Genomic DNA, 17,080 nt, shown 5'->3' with positions numbered 1-17,080 from the left:
TGATGCAGATTCCTAGCCTCCGTGACATTAAATATAATTTTGAAAGTGTTACAGATCTTTTACATTTTTCGTAATTCTCTTTGAGAAAGAAGCTGATATTATTAGTAAATTGTCTGTATGGTTCACAGTACAGGAGTTAACCTTGTCAATACTCTTGAACTCATCAGTAACTGAGATGCACATATTTAAAGGTCAGTTACTCAGGATGAACACCATAATAGCCAGTCCATCACATTGCACCAGAAGACCCATATACTTTACATCTATGGTTTGCACTTATTTATCATTCAGGGAAGATCGCTTTAAGTTGCTTGCAAGATGTTCAGAGATCCTCTGGATGCAAATATCAATGTCCTCCTTACAACTAATTTCCAGAGTCAATGATCTAGTTTCCAATACATTCTTCTGAAGAATGTACTGTAATGTTGTAATGAAGTTTTCATCCCCTAATAGGGCAGCAGTGTGGCCAGAAAATGTGGATCTCCTTGTGTTTCTGAGGTATATTCTTCTTGAATGTTTACCTAACAATTCTGCCTTTACACATACCATTTCCTGGGGATTTACTTTGTCTTACCTTTTCTATTTTGTGTTAGGGTGAGGGTTTTTCCTTCTCTAGCTTTGAAACATACTGCCTGCATTTTGGCTACATTCAAAAGGCAGGTCATGCTGTATAATTGGCATTATTTAATATGCACATGTAAAGAAAAAGGGGCAATACAGGCTGAATCTTTTTTTTGTGATTACCATGTATAAACATATTAAGAAGGCATTATTGTGTACCATTTTTTTTAGGGTTGGTGATAAAACTGAGCTGTTTGTAGACCTGAAAGATTTTCCCGCCATCAGGCAAAGGAAAGCTGAGATACAAGATGCTATTTCTGATATTCTAGAGCACCGAAGACAGATCTGTTTGGTCCTAAAAAATCCTTCCTTCAATTATGTGACTGTATCTGGACAAGAGGTATAAACACTCAAAAAGGTTATTTTACTTTTGTCTAAAATCTTCCATCATATTTATTTCACTCTAATGTCAAAGGTTCTCATATACAGTAGAACTCCTTTAGTTCTCCTGTTTTCCTACTTTGGCACTAACTCTCCTAAGAATAAAAAAATTAGGCCTTTAATATTTAGCTGACCTGTCTTTTGTATTTGCCAAAGAACTTGGCCAGTGTCAAGAAATGACAAGTAAATGTATCATCTTGACCTAATATCATTTAGTGGTTTCATCAGATACCATTGGGGAACAAAACAAACCTACATCTGCCACCTGCTCAAATCCACAAAGATTCAGGAACATTCACTAAGGTTTTTCATCTGTCTTACATCCATCAGTCTTGTCTGGCTCATCAAGCCACTTCTGGACTTCAAGTTTCATTAAAAAGTTATACAGAATTCTCTGCTTATTTTATGCTGGAAATGGGGTATTTCGTTATTTTTTCAGATCAGTGAAATGAAAATAAAAATCAGAAATGCATTTGTTAAAGGCAAGAAAAGTATGCTCTCTCATTAACATTTGTAAGCTATTTTCTAATACATAAATCTGTTTGTGATCAGTTCTTTATTGAATCGAACGAATATAAGAAACAGTTATAACTGATTTTGTATTCAGTATAATAGAAAAGGAGAAAAAGCCAACAGTATTCTTCACCCACTCTAGCACTGTAATTAGAAATTAAACAAAGCTAAAAAACTTAAAGAATACATGTCGGGATGAACAAGGAAGGGGATAAAAACTAAAACTGAAGGACAGCAAAACTAAAATACTGAGAAAAGAGAATTAAGTAAAAAAAAAAAAATACAAATGGCTTGTCTAATCTCCTGTATCACTAACCACTAGCCACCTGGCTCAAACCAAATACACAGCTGACACCACTTCTTTATACTGGAGCTGGACTTTCAAAATAAAGCTAAGATTTCCAGCAAGAGGTCAAAATCAAGATGGTTGCCAAGGAGAAATGTTTCTGTTGTATAAAAAATAGAGAGTGCAGAGAGGATCTAGTGAGGAATAGTGGCGGGGGGATATCAATAGATAGGATTGAAAACATAGAATTAGAGACAAAATGCCAAAAAGATGGAAGAGGAGAATAGTTCCAACACATGCAAAGGAAAGTAGCAGGAATATTTAGGGAGCAAAAACTGCAGAAGAGGTTGGCGTAAGATATAGGTGATTCATAAATTTAAACTGTATATGCAGATGATAAGGATTTTTGGAAGTAGTTTGTCAGGTACATGCCAATTTGCCACACTTAAAGGGGCAGGATGATGTCTAGTACAACCCTCTCATACCACCTCTGCAACAGGTGAGAGCCATCTAGGGGAATGCTGCTGTATGTGGCACACCACTACGTAAAGTATGGTGATTGTGCACACCAAAGTAATCTTGCAAATTAGGGCAAGTTATAGATCAGGTATCATTGTAAGGAAATTAATGAGTTCTCCAAACAAGCTTGTGAACCCAAAGACATATTAAAAATTCAGGAAAAAGGCAGCCAAAAGGGCACAGAAAAAAGGAAATCCAAAGAGTCCAAAGCCAAGCAAGAGATGAAAAGTTTTAACAGGAACAAATCACTAGACAAAGTTTGAAATCCAAAAGGAAGATCAAGGAAGTCTGAGAAACTGATAAACTAAGGGGAATTTTAAATGGGCATATGCAAAGATAAGAAATGTAAAGTGAATGTCATTTGCGAAAGCAAAGGCCAGACCCTTGCTTCACATGGAATAACATACAAAGCAGCAACAGTCTATATATGTGGAGAGCTGAAACAGAAAAATATAAAAGGAAGAGAGGATAACAGATCTCAGCATACTCTGAGAACTGACCTTGGAGCTGGGGAGGGGTTAGGGGTTTTGTGACTGGGGGAACATTCCACGTCCCTAGTAAACAGATGTATCAGGAAGTGTGCCAGTTCCCTGATATGCTCAAGACAGAATATAGATGGAACATCCTCATATTTAAAGACTTTCCTTATAAAAACTGGACTTACTGGTGTGCCAACTTGGAAAGCAGTTTTGATACTTCTCAAGAGTATATCACATCCCATGGGCAAAATAAATAAAACAAATATTTTTGTTTCACTTAAGTTTCAGAGATGTAAAGGGAACAACAAAAAAGAGGTTAGAGGGAGACTAAATTGATCTCAATAGGAAAGGCAAGTATGAAAATTGTACCCTCAGTCCAAACGAGCACTTTCTAAGGAGAATTGCTCAATAGAATGTTTTTTTAAATATTGACAGGAGGGGAGGGAAGGGGAGAACATAGTAGTTACACATCTAAAAAATTAAGCTAGGGGAGTTGGCCTTATCAATTGCAGGGGATGGACGCCTAAGATAGTGCCCTCCTGGCAGCATTGTTTATTTCCATTTTTTTACTATTAACTTGAGATATTCTGCACGTCATTAAATTAACTAGAACTATTCCCAAATGATACTTAAAACATGAAAGTGAAAACACTTAAAGACCAGCTGAAGTCTACCGTTAGCCTCAAGTTCACTGTCAAGTTCACAATACATCATGTGGATGTAGATTGAGGATAAGGAGAATGACAAAGACCCCAATCAGCTGGGATCTCCTGGTGAAACATTAATTTTGGTCCTCAGTGTGAAGTGAAGCTAGCAGTAAAAATGTGCCACTTTCAAGCTATTTGGCCATGTCTCCATCAGCAGTCATTAAACTTCAGCAGTTTGGATACAAACTGGTTACATTACATCATCAGCACAGTAGGGAAGATGGCAAGGGCATGAGTGTGGCTACTTAGCTGAAGGTATTGATAGTTAAATTTGCACTGGATATGCATAGTAGAATAGACCAACTGAGTCTGGATATGAAGGATCTGGAGGTACGTTTAAGTAAAATTAGAATGTGGAGATAGCAACAGTTATGCAGTAATGTTAAAATATAAGTACTAACATGTCTAAATAAACTAAGCAGACAGTGAGGTGGAAAATGAGAGAAACGATAAAGCCAATTTAGATGACTTTTCAATTTAGATTTTTTTTGGTGACTAGGGCGCTTCGCTCGCCAACCCCTCCTCCCCCACCTGCGCTTTGCGCCATTGTGAAAAGGAGGGCTGACCGTACTCCAAGGAGACACGTCCACTCCTCTGAAACCAAGCTTAAATGGTGATACAATGGGAAACAAAAACATGTTTTTTTAACTCCTCTTTGCTCAATCAGCTCTTGACTTGCTACTGCTGTTTTGCGCGTGATCTGCACTTAGCTCGCTTACCCCTTCCCTCTCCTCTGCCAGTGCTACGCGCTGCCATGCCATCTGATCTGAACTTTGCTCACAGACCAATTCCCCCCCAGTTGTGAAGAGTGTGGTTGAATGCACTCCGAGGTGACACAATCGCTCCTCTGAAACCCCTCTTAAACGGTGATACAATAAGAAACAAGTAACAGTTGATTTTTTTTTTTAACCTCCTCTTTGCTTGATAAGCTACTGGCTTGCTGCTGCATTCATTCTGTGTGATTGGCATTTCGGGTGGCGCTGCGAACATTTAAAAGCCTGTACAGCACCTGTCCTTTTGTCCTCAAACACTATGCAATCTCTTTTCGCTTGTCCGTTATTTCACCGAGTAATATTTTCCATTTGTGCTATTGTGATCTTTTCACTCATTTTTTTGAGACTTTTGAATTTTCCTACTTCCATTATCTCTAACCTGCTCTGCATGTGTATCACAGGACTTGCTTACAAAGGTTGAAATTATGACATGACATGCCTGTCTCATGGGATGTGAAAATGTCTCTCTTCAAAAGTGTCCGTCTCTCTTCAAAAGATCACGTCTCGTCACCGGAAAAAAAGTCTCGTCCCAAGATTTTTTATATAATAGAGAGATGTCATAAGACTCAAGGGGAAAGTTAAAAAGTATCCTGGAAATTTGTTTTCTGAAGGGGTAGAGTAAAGGGATTTAATTATGTTAACAAGTCCACCAAATGCCCATCAAATTTATGAAATGATTTCTTTTGCATCAGGCAACAGATGGCAGGTAGATGAAATAAAGTTAATGCTACTTTCTTAATATGCAGAGGAAAGTAGATATTTTTCTGTACTTTGAATAAAACCAGGCTGACTGACTGACTATAGATGCAGATCAATTGGGGAAGTCAAGTGGAAATTTGAACAATCAGAAGGTACCCTAACCTGTTTTAGTCAAAGACTAATTAAGACCAGGTTAATTAAGTGATTCATGTATTAGTAGGAAATGACAGTATTCGCATCCAGCAAAGCAGGATAGATAACTCGACTCATAAAATCAAAATTAAGTTTCAGAAAGGATGAAATCAGTGACACTGGATCTACCCACACCCAAAAACTCCAAAGCATCTCTTAAATTCAGTCATTGAGAGAGATAACAACAATTAGGTTTCTTCGTCAGTAAGCTTAGAGAGGACCGTTACTTTTTGGAAAATAAACTAAGGGAAAGTGTGATTTTGCGGAAAATAATTCTCAATGAACAGAAAGTTTGTCAGCTTCAGTAGGTTTATTGGAAGGTATTTCTGATTTGGTTTTAATGAAAGTTACATCTTTTAATAATTTTTTCTTTTTTATCAAAAGTTAAACATTTTTAAATAATAAAGACTCTTAAATATTCAAAATAATCTAATATGCTTTAGGGTGTGGGTTGCTTCTAGTTATCTTTGCGTCCAATTTTTTAAATTAAGATCAATGTTGTCTTTAACTGTACTTGCAGTATTTATGTTTTAGGAGATTGAATAAGATTTTTAAAAAATGCATGCGTACATTATGTTGTTTCTTATTATGCATTAAAAGTCAAATATAATTCTGTTACTATTGTTTGGCACTATAAAGTAAAACAATTTTAGGTAAACTGAAACTAAATAAAATCACCATACCTATAGAATGAACTGGAAATAGACTTCACTTTCTTAAATATAGTAAAAAAAAAAAATCTAGAAATTTCATTTTGAAATACAGTACTTTTCAAAAGATATGATTAAAATGAACAGTTATACAAGTTCTGTAAATGTATTTTAACAAATAATATTTCATTGTGTGTGTTTATTTTAGATCAGTCACTGTTCCTTTTTTTTCATTTGTGTCTGAATGTTCATACTCCTGTTGTATTTAGATTTCTTTTTTATAACTCTTTGCTGTTTCTATTCACACTTCCTGGTTATCCTATGGGTTGGAAAGTTTCCAGAGCTGACTAATCGTCTCTCTCATTAATCTGATTTGTATTTGGTAGCTGTTGCTGCAAGTTCCTAAGTGTGTTTTCCAGATCAATCAATTTTGAAACATTGCTTCATTTGTAGAATATGTCAAGGCTGCCTCACATATTTAGCTTTATCCCTTTCTCTACAGAGCAAGCCAAAATAAGCGTCTGTTGTATGTTTTACTTTTCTAAAATGTTAGTGGATCTATCTAGGCCAGGGTTAGATTACTGACAATGATGTTCTGCAATGTTGCTGAAGTTCTGCTAAAAGCAGAATGATCTGATTTGAATAAAGCACTAATTAACTAATTAATTGATTGTTTAATTGACTGATTAGTTTTTCTTATTCTTCCTTTATAGTATCTTATTGAGGTGAAGAATTCCATGCTCTCACAGGTCCCAAACAGCTGGATCAAAGTCAGCAGGTCCGTGATTATTGTTTGTCCTTGGTCTGTTTCTGACTGTAGTAAATTTTAATCAGCACTAAGTTTCTTGCCAAAGTTTTGCATAAAATAACTATAGAATTTATAAAAAAATAAGCACAATTACAGAAACATGCAGTTGTGCTTGAAAGTTTGTGAACCCTTTAGAATTTTCTATATTTCTGCATCAATATGACCTAAAACATCATCAGATTTTCACTCAAGTCCTAAAAGTAGATAAAGAGAAACCAGTTGAACAATAGAGACGAAAATATTATACTTGGCCATTTATTTATTAAGGAAAATGATCGAATATAAAGGGTGCACAAACTTTCAAGCACAACTGTATGTACTAAATTCATTTATCACAGCTGGTCATATGTAAATTAGCAATATACTCTACCAAATTTGTAACCCCCTTTTTAAAGGTGAGGAAGAGGTTTCGGTGTTGGTGTCACTGCACAGATGTAAGGCTTTAAAGCTTATATCTTTTAGGGGAATATTTTCTCAGTAACAATAATACCACTTGTGCATTGAAAGGAAAAATTCTACAAAAGAAGTTCTGCTAAGCGGAATGAATTTTACAATACTGTGCAGCTTTCACTTACAAGCTGTTCATTACAGTTGGCTGAGCCATAAAGAGTTTGCAATAAATAGTAGAGCAGTTTTGCTAAGTTACCTTTTACAATAAATATGCTTGTAAGCTAATAATACTTAACTGTGACAACAAAATAATTTTATTGAACATTGAGTGTTATTTTTGTAAGCATTTAATGTATTTTATATAATATGTTAGACTTTGGAATTATTCATGAGATTAAATGCTATTATCTACCTTATAGGGCTTAGTCCTGGTAGTGACTTGAAGTGTAATAATAAACGTTAAGGTGTGAATCTAAGGTTAAAAAAAATAAAAAATAATAACTCTTGAATAAGCCATTATATCCTGGAAATTAGACCAACATATGGAAAAAATGATATCTGAAAAATACAAGCCCAAATTTGGTTGTGCAGATTTTGAGTACAATTTTTCAAGTGTTGAGCCTTCATCATGTATGTTGTTAATAGGTTATATATATTCATAAGTGTGCCTTTTCATAAAACAGAACTAATGATGATTATTTTCTATATTCTAATCTTCTTGTTTGGACTAATATATTAATATCACAATTAGATATTTACAAGTGTGAATTTACATTTGTTTACACTGTCCACAAGTACAGTGTTTGCTTTCATGTTTTCCACCAGATTTATACAGTACCCATTTAAAATCTGCTGATGTGAATGTATATGCAAAGTAGTGCTTGAAGTGGATATACATAAGCCAGGGTTGTCCAAATCCTGTCCTGGTGGGCCACAGTGGCTGCAGGTTTTCATTCTAAGTATCTTCTTAATTAGTGAGCAGTTTTTTTGCTGCTGATTAACTTGTTTTGTCTTGTTTTGCCTTTTAATTGATGTGACTCAGACCCCTTAGTTGTTTCTTTTTCTTTAATGAGCAGGAAAAAAATAATGAGACACAAAACAAGCCGCTACATGACCAGCTAACCTGAAAATAAAGAAAGTTGAAGGTCTCGGTCATGTTGATCTGTTCAGGTCACCAAAACATCTTGATGGAGGTCTTAGAAAAAGACAGAAAATCAACAGTCTGCTGTGGCAGAATGAGAGCAGCAACAAGTCATGATATTCAATAACGTCTTATGGCACTTAAGGCCTTTAGGTCGCCACTTCCACAATGGAGGCTTTGAACAAGGCCCATTTGGACTATATATCCCTAGCCTCCCCCTGGATGCAGGAAAAACTTTTTCAGAAGTTGGAGCTGAAAGTCTTCTGGAAAGGGGATATTTCCAGTCCGCCCTCAATACTTGCTTAGGCTTTCCAGGTATGTCCAGATGCCTCCCCCACCAGCTGACCCAACTCACCACCAGGTGGTGATCATTTGAGAGTTCTGCACCACACTTAACCCAAGTGTCAATGTGATCACATCTCTTTTTTTTCCTGTCTGGGACACGGCCCCATCTACAATTGTCCATCTACATATTTGTTAATGGTGCTATTCATGTGACCCATCAGTCACTTCTGCTTTGTCCTTCATTTGCATAGGGCACACTCTCAGCGTAGCACAGAGCATATAAGTTAGCATAATATTAATAAACATTGACAAATAAAAAAAATATATTGGCTAATTTTCTTTTTTTTCCTCTAGTGTAACCAGATTTCAATCAAATCCATCAAGGCATGTTTGAGATTTTGGGGCATTTAGTTTTTATATTGTGGGGGGTTTACCCCTAAATATTGATAAGCCAAAATATCCTTTCTTAGCAATTTATACTGACCTAGATGTACCACAATACCAATTTTCAGCTTTTTAACTAAACGAAAAATAAGACTTTTGTTGATTAGTGAAGTGGGGAAAACATTCATTCATTCAATTGGTTTAAAAAGCTAAAAAAAAGGCTGGTTAGAAGTAGCATTGTAGGATGTCATTCTGGGTTGTGTATCTGGATTCTTAGGGCAGGCATATAAAAACCAAAATAAGGTAAAATTTTATTTTTTCTAATTTATCATTGACTAGACAGATGACTCTTTTGTGTGAACTCTGCTCACCCTCACCTACCCATCTGTAACCACTGTCAGTAAGAAAAATAAAAAATACACAGGTACATATAATAATCCTTGTTCATTAAAAATTCTTTTGTTACTGAAGTGTAGGAATTTTGCAGGTGGTGATGTGCTTTTATCATTTGTATTTCTCAGTTAATGACACAGTGGAATCTTTTTAATTTTGATTAGTGTGTTAATTGTAATAAGTTTTCATTATTGCAATATTTGAATTAAAAATATTTTGCATATTTTTGGGGCAGTGAGCTTTGCCATGACAAATATTCATATTTTAGAAAACATCACTTTACTCACTGAGTAATAAGACTGAATTGCTGTGGTTTATTCAATTCAGTATGAAATGCTGTATTCATCTAACTTCAAATTCAATCAAATTCAGTTTTCAACAGCCTGGACTGCATCATTACATGATCTTAGAATAGCTACCATATTGTAATGCATACAGTACATTTATTACAGCATGTTCCTTTCATTTGAAACATATATAGCATTTTTTGCCTCCAGAACACCCTGGTTTATTTGACAAAATGCATAAAACAACATTATTTCTTATTCCACGTCAGTACTAATGGTGCATGGGGTGGGACGCATTTTAAATTTTTCAGGAACATGTTAAAAAGGATATAGATATGATGAAGCATTTACAAATATTCATCACTTTTCACCATGTATAACTGAAGTGAAAGTCATTTGACTTGCCAGGTGTACATTTTGGTCCTGTTTTTTTCTGGGATAATCCACCACAGGGTATAAATAATAATAATATTAATGCATTTTATTTATATAGCACCTTTCCTATGCTCATGGCTCTTCACAGAGTCTCATAAAGAAGCAGCAGGGATATGTAACATTTGGATACAAATGTTACCTGAATAGAAGACTAAAATAGATAGATACAAGTAATGCAAAAGCAACAAACAGAATAAAAGACAATAAACCAAAGTAAAATACTAAATTTAACACTAAAAGAAAAGCCTAGCAAATAACATAATTTGTGATATAACACACACTAGAGGTGGGCGGTATGACCAAAATTCTATATCACGGTATTTTTTCTAAATTCTGCCGGTTTCACGGTATTAGACGGTATTTTTTTCCCCATGCATGAGTGGATGTTAACCACATTTTCCACTGCAATTACTGCAGTAGACTGGTTAAGAATAACCTATTAGACTGTTACTAAGGGGCTCCGCCCCCTGCTCGCTTCACTCGCCAACCCCTGATGTTGGGTAATTACAAATAGCGTGATGTATGTATGAGATATAGCATAGTGTGAAGGTGTAGATGACGCACATAGTAAGAAAAGAATAAACTGCATGGTACAGTGTAAAGACTTTTGCTTCAATAACATTTTGTGTCATGGTGTTGACGACTAAACGTGTACCATTGCATAAACCTTGTTTAGTGTTAAGGTTTCTTAATAGCATGATTATTGTTCTGATTTTAAGGTTAAGATTGTGTTGTGGTAATCCGGCTGGGTTAATAGTGTTCAAATATTGTAAGGGGAAATTAAGATGGTTATTGTCGTCATCAGAGTCAACTGTCAGAGCTTAGAAAGAGCCGTGACTCTCCAGGAAGTAATGCAATGACTTGGTTATTTATGTGATCAACATTAATATTATTTGGACATAATATAGTCCGTTGTGTTAAAAGGGGTATTTGGTGTAATGAGATTGCTGTTCCAAATATCTCCGTAAGTAAGTCGTCGCAGATAAAGGCTTGAGGAATTGTAATAATATCTGTGTGAAGTTCATCTGTATTGGTGAGTGTCCCATCTCCCAGTTGTAATAACCAATTGTTATATTCTGGATTTGGACATCGCATGTTTTGTACCAACTGTATCTTTTGAAAGCAATGCCAATTGTCCGCGTATGTTAAGGTGGACTGAACAATAACGCTTTTTACTGTAGCGCAGATTTCAACATTTATATGGCAGTTGTATCGTAAACATGAATAAGGATTGTATGGTATGACCCAGCTATTGTCAATTGAACGACCTGGAATAATTTGCAATGACGTTTATCTTTTGCTTGTGCCGTTTGAGAGGCGCGTCGTTGTATGTCCAGCTCTCTCTTTTTGGAGCCTTGCCTGCTTGTTTTCCGGCATTTCAGACGCGCGTTGTAGACGTCTGCGTTCATTTATTTTGTCCCATCGCTCCCGTTTGTGTATCTCTGTGACTCGAGCTCTTTCCTTTTGAATCTGTGGCTGCTTCGCTTCAGCACTTTGAGACACGCGCTGCATGCGTCTACGTTCATTGTGTCTGTCCATCTGGGCTCGTTTCTGTGAGACATTTTGTCTTCTGTGGTTTCAGAAGCGCGTTGTAGGCGCCAACGTTTATTGTTTATTTTCATACGGGTTCGTGTTTGTGGTCCCGTTACTCGAGCCGTATCGTTTTGTACCCGTGATCGTGAATTCATGACTTTTTTGTTCTTTATCGTTAGTAATATGGATAAGTAATAAGTAGGATCGCACTCACTGTTCATATGGAGCCTTTTCTGTGGTTGTACGGTTAATAGTGCATCATTGTAATGAGATTCACCTATGCTGTATAGTTTGAACGTGTTCAGATGACGTATGTTTAATACGGACTGTTCGTTTCTTCGTATTATTACCCATCAGGTGTCGCGCCTGTATATGTATTGTAGTTCGGTGTCTTGTTGTTTATGTATGACGTCGTTTGTCGGCGTGCATTTTTTTAGAAGTGCGTGGAATGTGCTGTATAGTCTGTACGTTGATTTCAGATGCGAGTTGTAGGCGAATGCTTCTATCGTAGTATCTGCCATTTTCCGAAACACAAATCGCTTTCTGTAATATGTTAGGTGTGATGTGTGAACCTTTGAGGACTCTGTAGTCTGTCCTGTTTAACTGTGGTGTGGGGGTGTGAGTCCTCTTTTTCAGTTCTATCTCGGGCTTGATTTGTGAAGTTTTGTGGACTCCTTAGACTGTCCCGTTTCACTGTTAGGCGGGGATAATCTGATTCAAATATGTTGTGTTGTCCGTATGTGTGGGGTTTTGTGTATGATCTCGAGTGTTTGCTTTTGGTTGCTCTTCCGTTTTTGAGCCTCAATCTCGGGCTTGATGGGTGACCGTGTGTGGAGTCCGTAGTCTGTCCCGTTTCTCTTTGGGGCGTGTGTGTGACTCCTCTTTTTTGTGTGATATGGGCGCGTTGCCTCATTTCTTATTTCTGTTAGTTGAGGGGTGTTTTGTGTCTCATTTCTTATTTATGTTAGTGTGTGAAATCCGTAGTCTGTCCCGTTTCGTGTGCTATGGGCTTTGTGTGGCGCTTGCGTCTGACCAAGGTTATTATAGTTTTGCCTTTTTATATTAGTTTTTATTTCTATATTTTTTCTGACCTTACTTGGAAATTCAGTTTAGTTTTAGTTTTCCTTCATCATGTGTTTTTAGTTTTAGTTTAGTTTTTATTTCACAAAAACATTTCTATTTTATTTTTATATATATTAGTTTCAGTTTTAGTTTTAGTAATTATGGCATGGAGCGCCTAAGGAGTTAGTTTTGTGTCACAATCAGACAGAACTGTATACTTAACAGATTTGGATACGAATTTAACGTTAGTGGAAGCTTACTGCACTGCCTGGTTTACTATCTGGTTTTGTTTTTGTCTGATAAAAACAAGCATAATCAAAAGTAGACACTGAATATGAACAATTTTACGCAATTTTATAATTTTTAAAATATTTTCTCATGAAAATCACAGGGGCTTAGGAAGAACAGGGCTCTTAGACTTGGATGAGTGTGCAGACCCCACTTAGCTGCACCTAGGAAACAAAGTACAACAAGCATGTAGTGTCAAGGTTAGGGGCAGTGAGTCTTGAATAGACCACCATAAATGACAGTAAACCCATAATGAGCTGAGCAAGAGCAGGTAATAGGAGTACGGACAGGCATAAAACAACAGAGACAGCGTCTGAGATTAAGAACAACATATACATTATCTAAACCTGTTTATTCAGAGTAGGATCACAGGAAACCTGTAGCCTACCACAGCAGGTTTGGATGCAAAGCAGGAAAAATCCCCTGTATGCAATATATATGATAAGGCTGATGAAAAGAATATGGTATTTCAACTATCTATTTAGAGAGAGAGAGAAAAACATTGAAAAAAGGCAAACAAATATTTTAAAATATAATTCTGCTAATGGATTACTTTCATAATATTAGGTATTTTGAGTTGTGAATATGAACTAAAAAAGATAAATTAATAAATATGGAATAAATACAAAAACCCATTAGTATGTTTAGTTTTTCATCACTTGTCAGACTACCTTTGTTTGTATCGCTTTGTTGTTAAACAATGTTTTTAAAGCAAAAGTGATTGGTCAACAACAATATGCTGATCTTGTATGATGACCTAGTCAGTCTCTCAATCAGTGCCGTTTTATTTTCAAAAACCGGGAGTGCTCTCCCCTCGACTTTCTTGTATACTCAGATATGGGGATGGATATTTGAGGAGTAAACCGCAAGACAATGATTATATTTTTAAATTATCAACATTAAGAAACCATCAACAACAAATCAAATGAATAACATATTGAGCAATTATTATAAAAGTAAAGTTGAATAAATTGGACTCTGCAGCTGTATAGATAAAAAAAAAATCGAGTATGTGTTCAGGTGAAGTACCACTTCCGGGTGATCAATTTGGCCCAAAAGTTAATACAGATCTATAATTGTGGTGTAACAACCACATGCCGAATTTCATCCATCAATCTAGTTGTGTTTGAGTTATTGTGTTTACACAGAAACAGACATACACGCGTGCGCACACACACAATTCCAAAAAACAGTATTGTTGAACACTGGTTAGTCTATAACGTCAAGATTCATCAAAATATCGAGGTCGAATTTTTTCATGATTACTATACTTTAGTATATGAGAAAGTAAAAACGATTTCTCCTGTGCGAAGTGGCAGGTGAATTGCTGTCGACAAAAACCAGACACCTGAGAAATAAACTGAAACGTTACTCACTCGTGATTTTTCTGTCCATATAGTAAACGTTTTGATGACCAGCACATTCTGATTTCAGCCATTTGAATTACATCTTGACAAGCACAAGGAAAGGTGGCACGCAAATCGCTTTCTATTTCCCACGCACTTATTTCTTTACGCACCTGCACTCAGCTTGCTCTGTCACCGCAAATGCTGTGTGAACAGTCGCCCTCCATCACCAGCCGCCGTTCACTGGATGAAAATGTGCGGGCAGCTCGTGGTGGATGACTTTCTGTTTTAGAGTTAAAACTTACAAGGGCTAAAGACTAACGGCAAGAATAATCATTCAAAAACGAAAACTAAAAATATTTTAGTAAATTATTATTTTATTTCAGTTAGTCTTTCCAGCTACTTTAATAGTTTCGTTTAGTGTTAGTTTTTCATTTCAGTTTTGTTAATTATTTTATTTCAGTTTACGAAAATGTTTTTTTAATAATAGTTTCAGTTTTGATTTTAGTTTTCGTTAACTATAATAACCTTGCGTCTGACTCCTTGTTTTTGTGTGCTAGGGGCGCGTTGCCTCATTTTTTATTTCTGTTAGTGGGGGGGGGGGGCTTTGTGTGTCGTGGGTCTGAATCCTCCTTTTTGTGTACGTCCCGTTTCGTGTGCTATGTCCGTAGTCTGTCCCGTTTCGTGTGCAATGGGCTTTGTGTGGCGCTCGCGTCTGACTCCTTTTTTTTTTGTGTGCTAGGGGCGCGTTGCCTCATTTTTTATTTCTGTTAGTGGAGGGGGGCTTTGTGTGTCGTGGGTCTGAATCCTCTTTTTTGTGTGCGTACCGTTTCGTGTGCTATGTGGCGCTTGCGTCTGACTCCTTTGTTTTTGGTGTGCTAGGGGCGCGTTGCCTCATTTCTTATTTCTGTTAGTGGAGGGGGGCTTTGTGTGTCGTGGGTCTGAATCCTCTTTTTTGTGTGCGTCCCGCTTCGTGTGCTATGGGCTTCGTGTGGCGCTGTGTGCCATGGGTTTGTGTGTTGCCTGCGTCTGACTCCTTTTTTTTTGTGTGCTATGGGCGGGCGCCTCATTTCTTATTTTCCGTTGGTTGGAGGTGGGCTTTGTGTGGTGCCTGCGCACTACGTCTTTTGTGTCCACGGCTCAGGTCCCTGCGTCCATATCCGGTTTACCATTCTCGTTTAGTAATATGGATGAGAATTGTACATCGTACAAAAAGGCATTTTAATGTGCACACAAGTATTAATCCAGGTTTGCATGGCCCCATAAAGTGATAGTTTTCAAGGGGGTGGCACTAAAGAGAAGGAATCACATTGCATGACAGATGCAGTCAAAATATAGAACCTTTAATTGAACAAATTTTGCAAAAGCTTAAACTATGATTTTGACAACATATTTTCAACCATCCAAAGAGGCATTTAGACTTAGTAAAATATCCAGAGGTGTTTGTCAAAAGTTGGATTGCACTGAACACGTCTTAGAAAAGGAATAAATAGTAAATATTTTTTGTAAACCAACTACACTTTCTGTTAATGTTAACAATCTCTGTCCACTGACACTTTAAAGTGACTTTTTAAACAATTTTACCATCATTAAACTGCATAATATTTAAACTAATAAATAATAACAATAAAATACATAATAGTATTACTGATAGTTGCACCATTACTTCAAGGCTTCAAGCCCAGGTGCATTACACAGTATTCACCAAATTAAAATAAAAATAAAACAAGTGCAATCTTGGTGATGACATCTTACCAACTGTACCATCATTTAGGCAAACTGCATTAATATGGACCTTGCTTCAAGCTAAGCTATATACATAAATAATAAAAACTGCAACTTGCATTTATAATGCTGTTTGTGGTATAGCCCTATGGAAGCGCATTAGAGCCACTGTGAAGAAAAAAAAATATGGACACAGAAGGAAAAAACAAACTATATGTCAAGAATAAATTTGACATGTTGACTATGTCAAGATTAAAGTCGACATTTCCACTTTATTCTCAGTTTATTTTATAATTAAAGTAGAATGTTGTAAACTAAACTTCATCCTAAAATCAATGTTTAATTTACTAGATTTTATCAAACCCCATCACAAGTTAAGGCTGCAAATCAAATACTTTGTGTTAAGTGTTCCCCGACCCAGTCGTTAATCACTACGCTTGTTAAACTGACTTCCTCCTCACTAAGAGCAGGCGCCTGCAGCAATCACCGCACAGAATCCATCCACTTCATGATGTTCCTGCTCTCTACCAAAACCCCAGTTCCTATCTTTCCTTTTTCTTTCTCCACATTACCAATCACCACACGATAAATGTCTTTGTGAAATTAAAACTAGTTATTAACTTAGCCGACGGAGTGTTCAGAACTTTAAAAATATCTTCGTTATACATGTTTAATTATGCCATCCATTCAGAGTTGCGCCCATCTCTGAACGAGTCGCCAGCACATCGCAGGATGAATACAAGCAAAACATACACTAGCAAGTACAAAAACAAGTACAACTTGGCTTGCAGTATTATCCAGTAGTATAGAAACAGTATTTACACATCTGACCTTTTAAAACTAAAGTATCTCCAGGTGACGGACATGACTCCTTTTTTTCGGCAAAAGTTCTTCTTTTCATCATGTTCAACTTTACTTTTAGTTCAGTTTCGGAATGCTCTCTGTCCATTTTCACCGCGCGGCATACCTATGCTACAGCCCACTATTTGGTGGTGTAGCAGTGAAAAAGAGCCCTAGTGCAACAAATCTGTGTTTAGCGGTGTAGCAGTGAAAAAGGTCCCCACTTGAACAGTTTCCTGCTGCGCCACGTTCCGAACGTCGTTTAGGCAATTTAAACCGGTGTTGCGGTATAAGAAAAATCCATATCATAAAAAAAAATAAAAAACGGTTTTCGGTATGAACC

At 36.6% G+C, this 17,080-nt stretch overlaps 1 protein-coding gene across 1 annotated transcript in view; it reads left to right on the top strand.

Annotated features, from left to right (window-relative positions):
- LOC114654267 (mutS homolog 3 (E. coli)) overlaps window positions 1-17,080 on the top strand; it is a 162,163-nt gene that overhangs the window by 96,387 nt on the left and 48,696 nt on the right. Inside the window, exons 15-16 of the mRNA XM_051929441.1 lie at window positions 793-961; window positions 6,534-6,598. Coding sequence (XP_051785401.1) covers window positions 793-961; window positions 6,534-6,598 — 234 coding nt within the window. The remainder of the gene's footprint in view (window positions 1-792; window positions 962-6,533; window positions 6,599-17,080) is intronic.

The sequence above is a fragment of the Erpetoichthys calabaricus genome, chromosome 7 (genome assembly GCF_900747795.2).
Source record: "Erpetoichthys calabaricus chromosome 7, fErpCal1.3, whole genome shotgun sequence".
NCBI lineage: Eukaryota > Metazoa > Chordata > Cladistia > Polypteriformes > Polypteridae > Erpetoichthys > Erpetoichthys calabaricus.
Note: the sequence above shows the minus strand (reverse complement) of the source record. Positions and strands in the feature narration are given on the sequence as shown.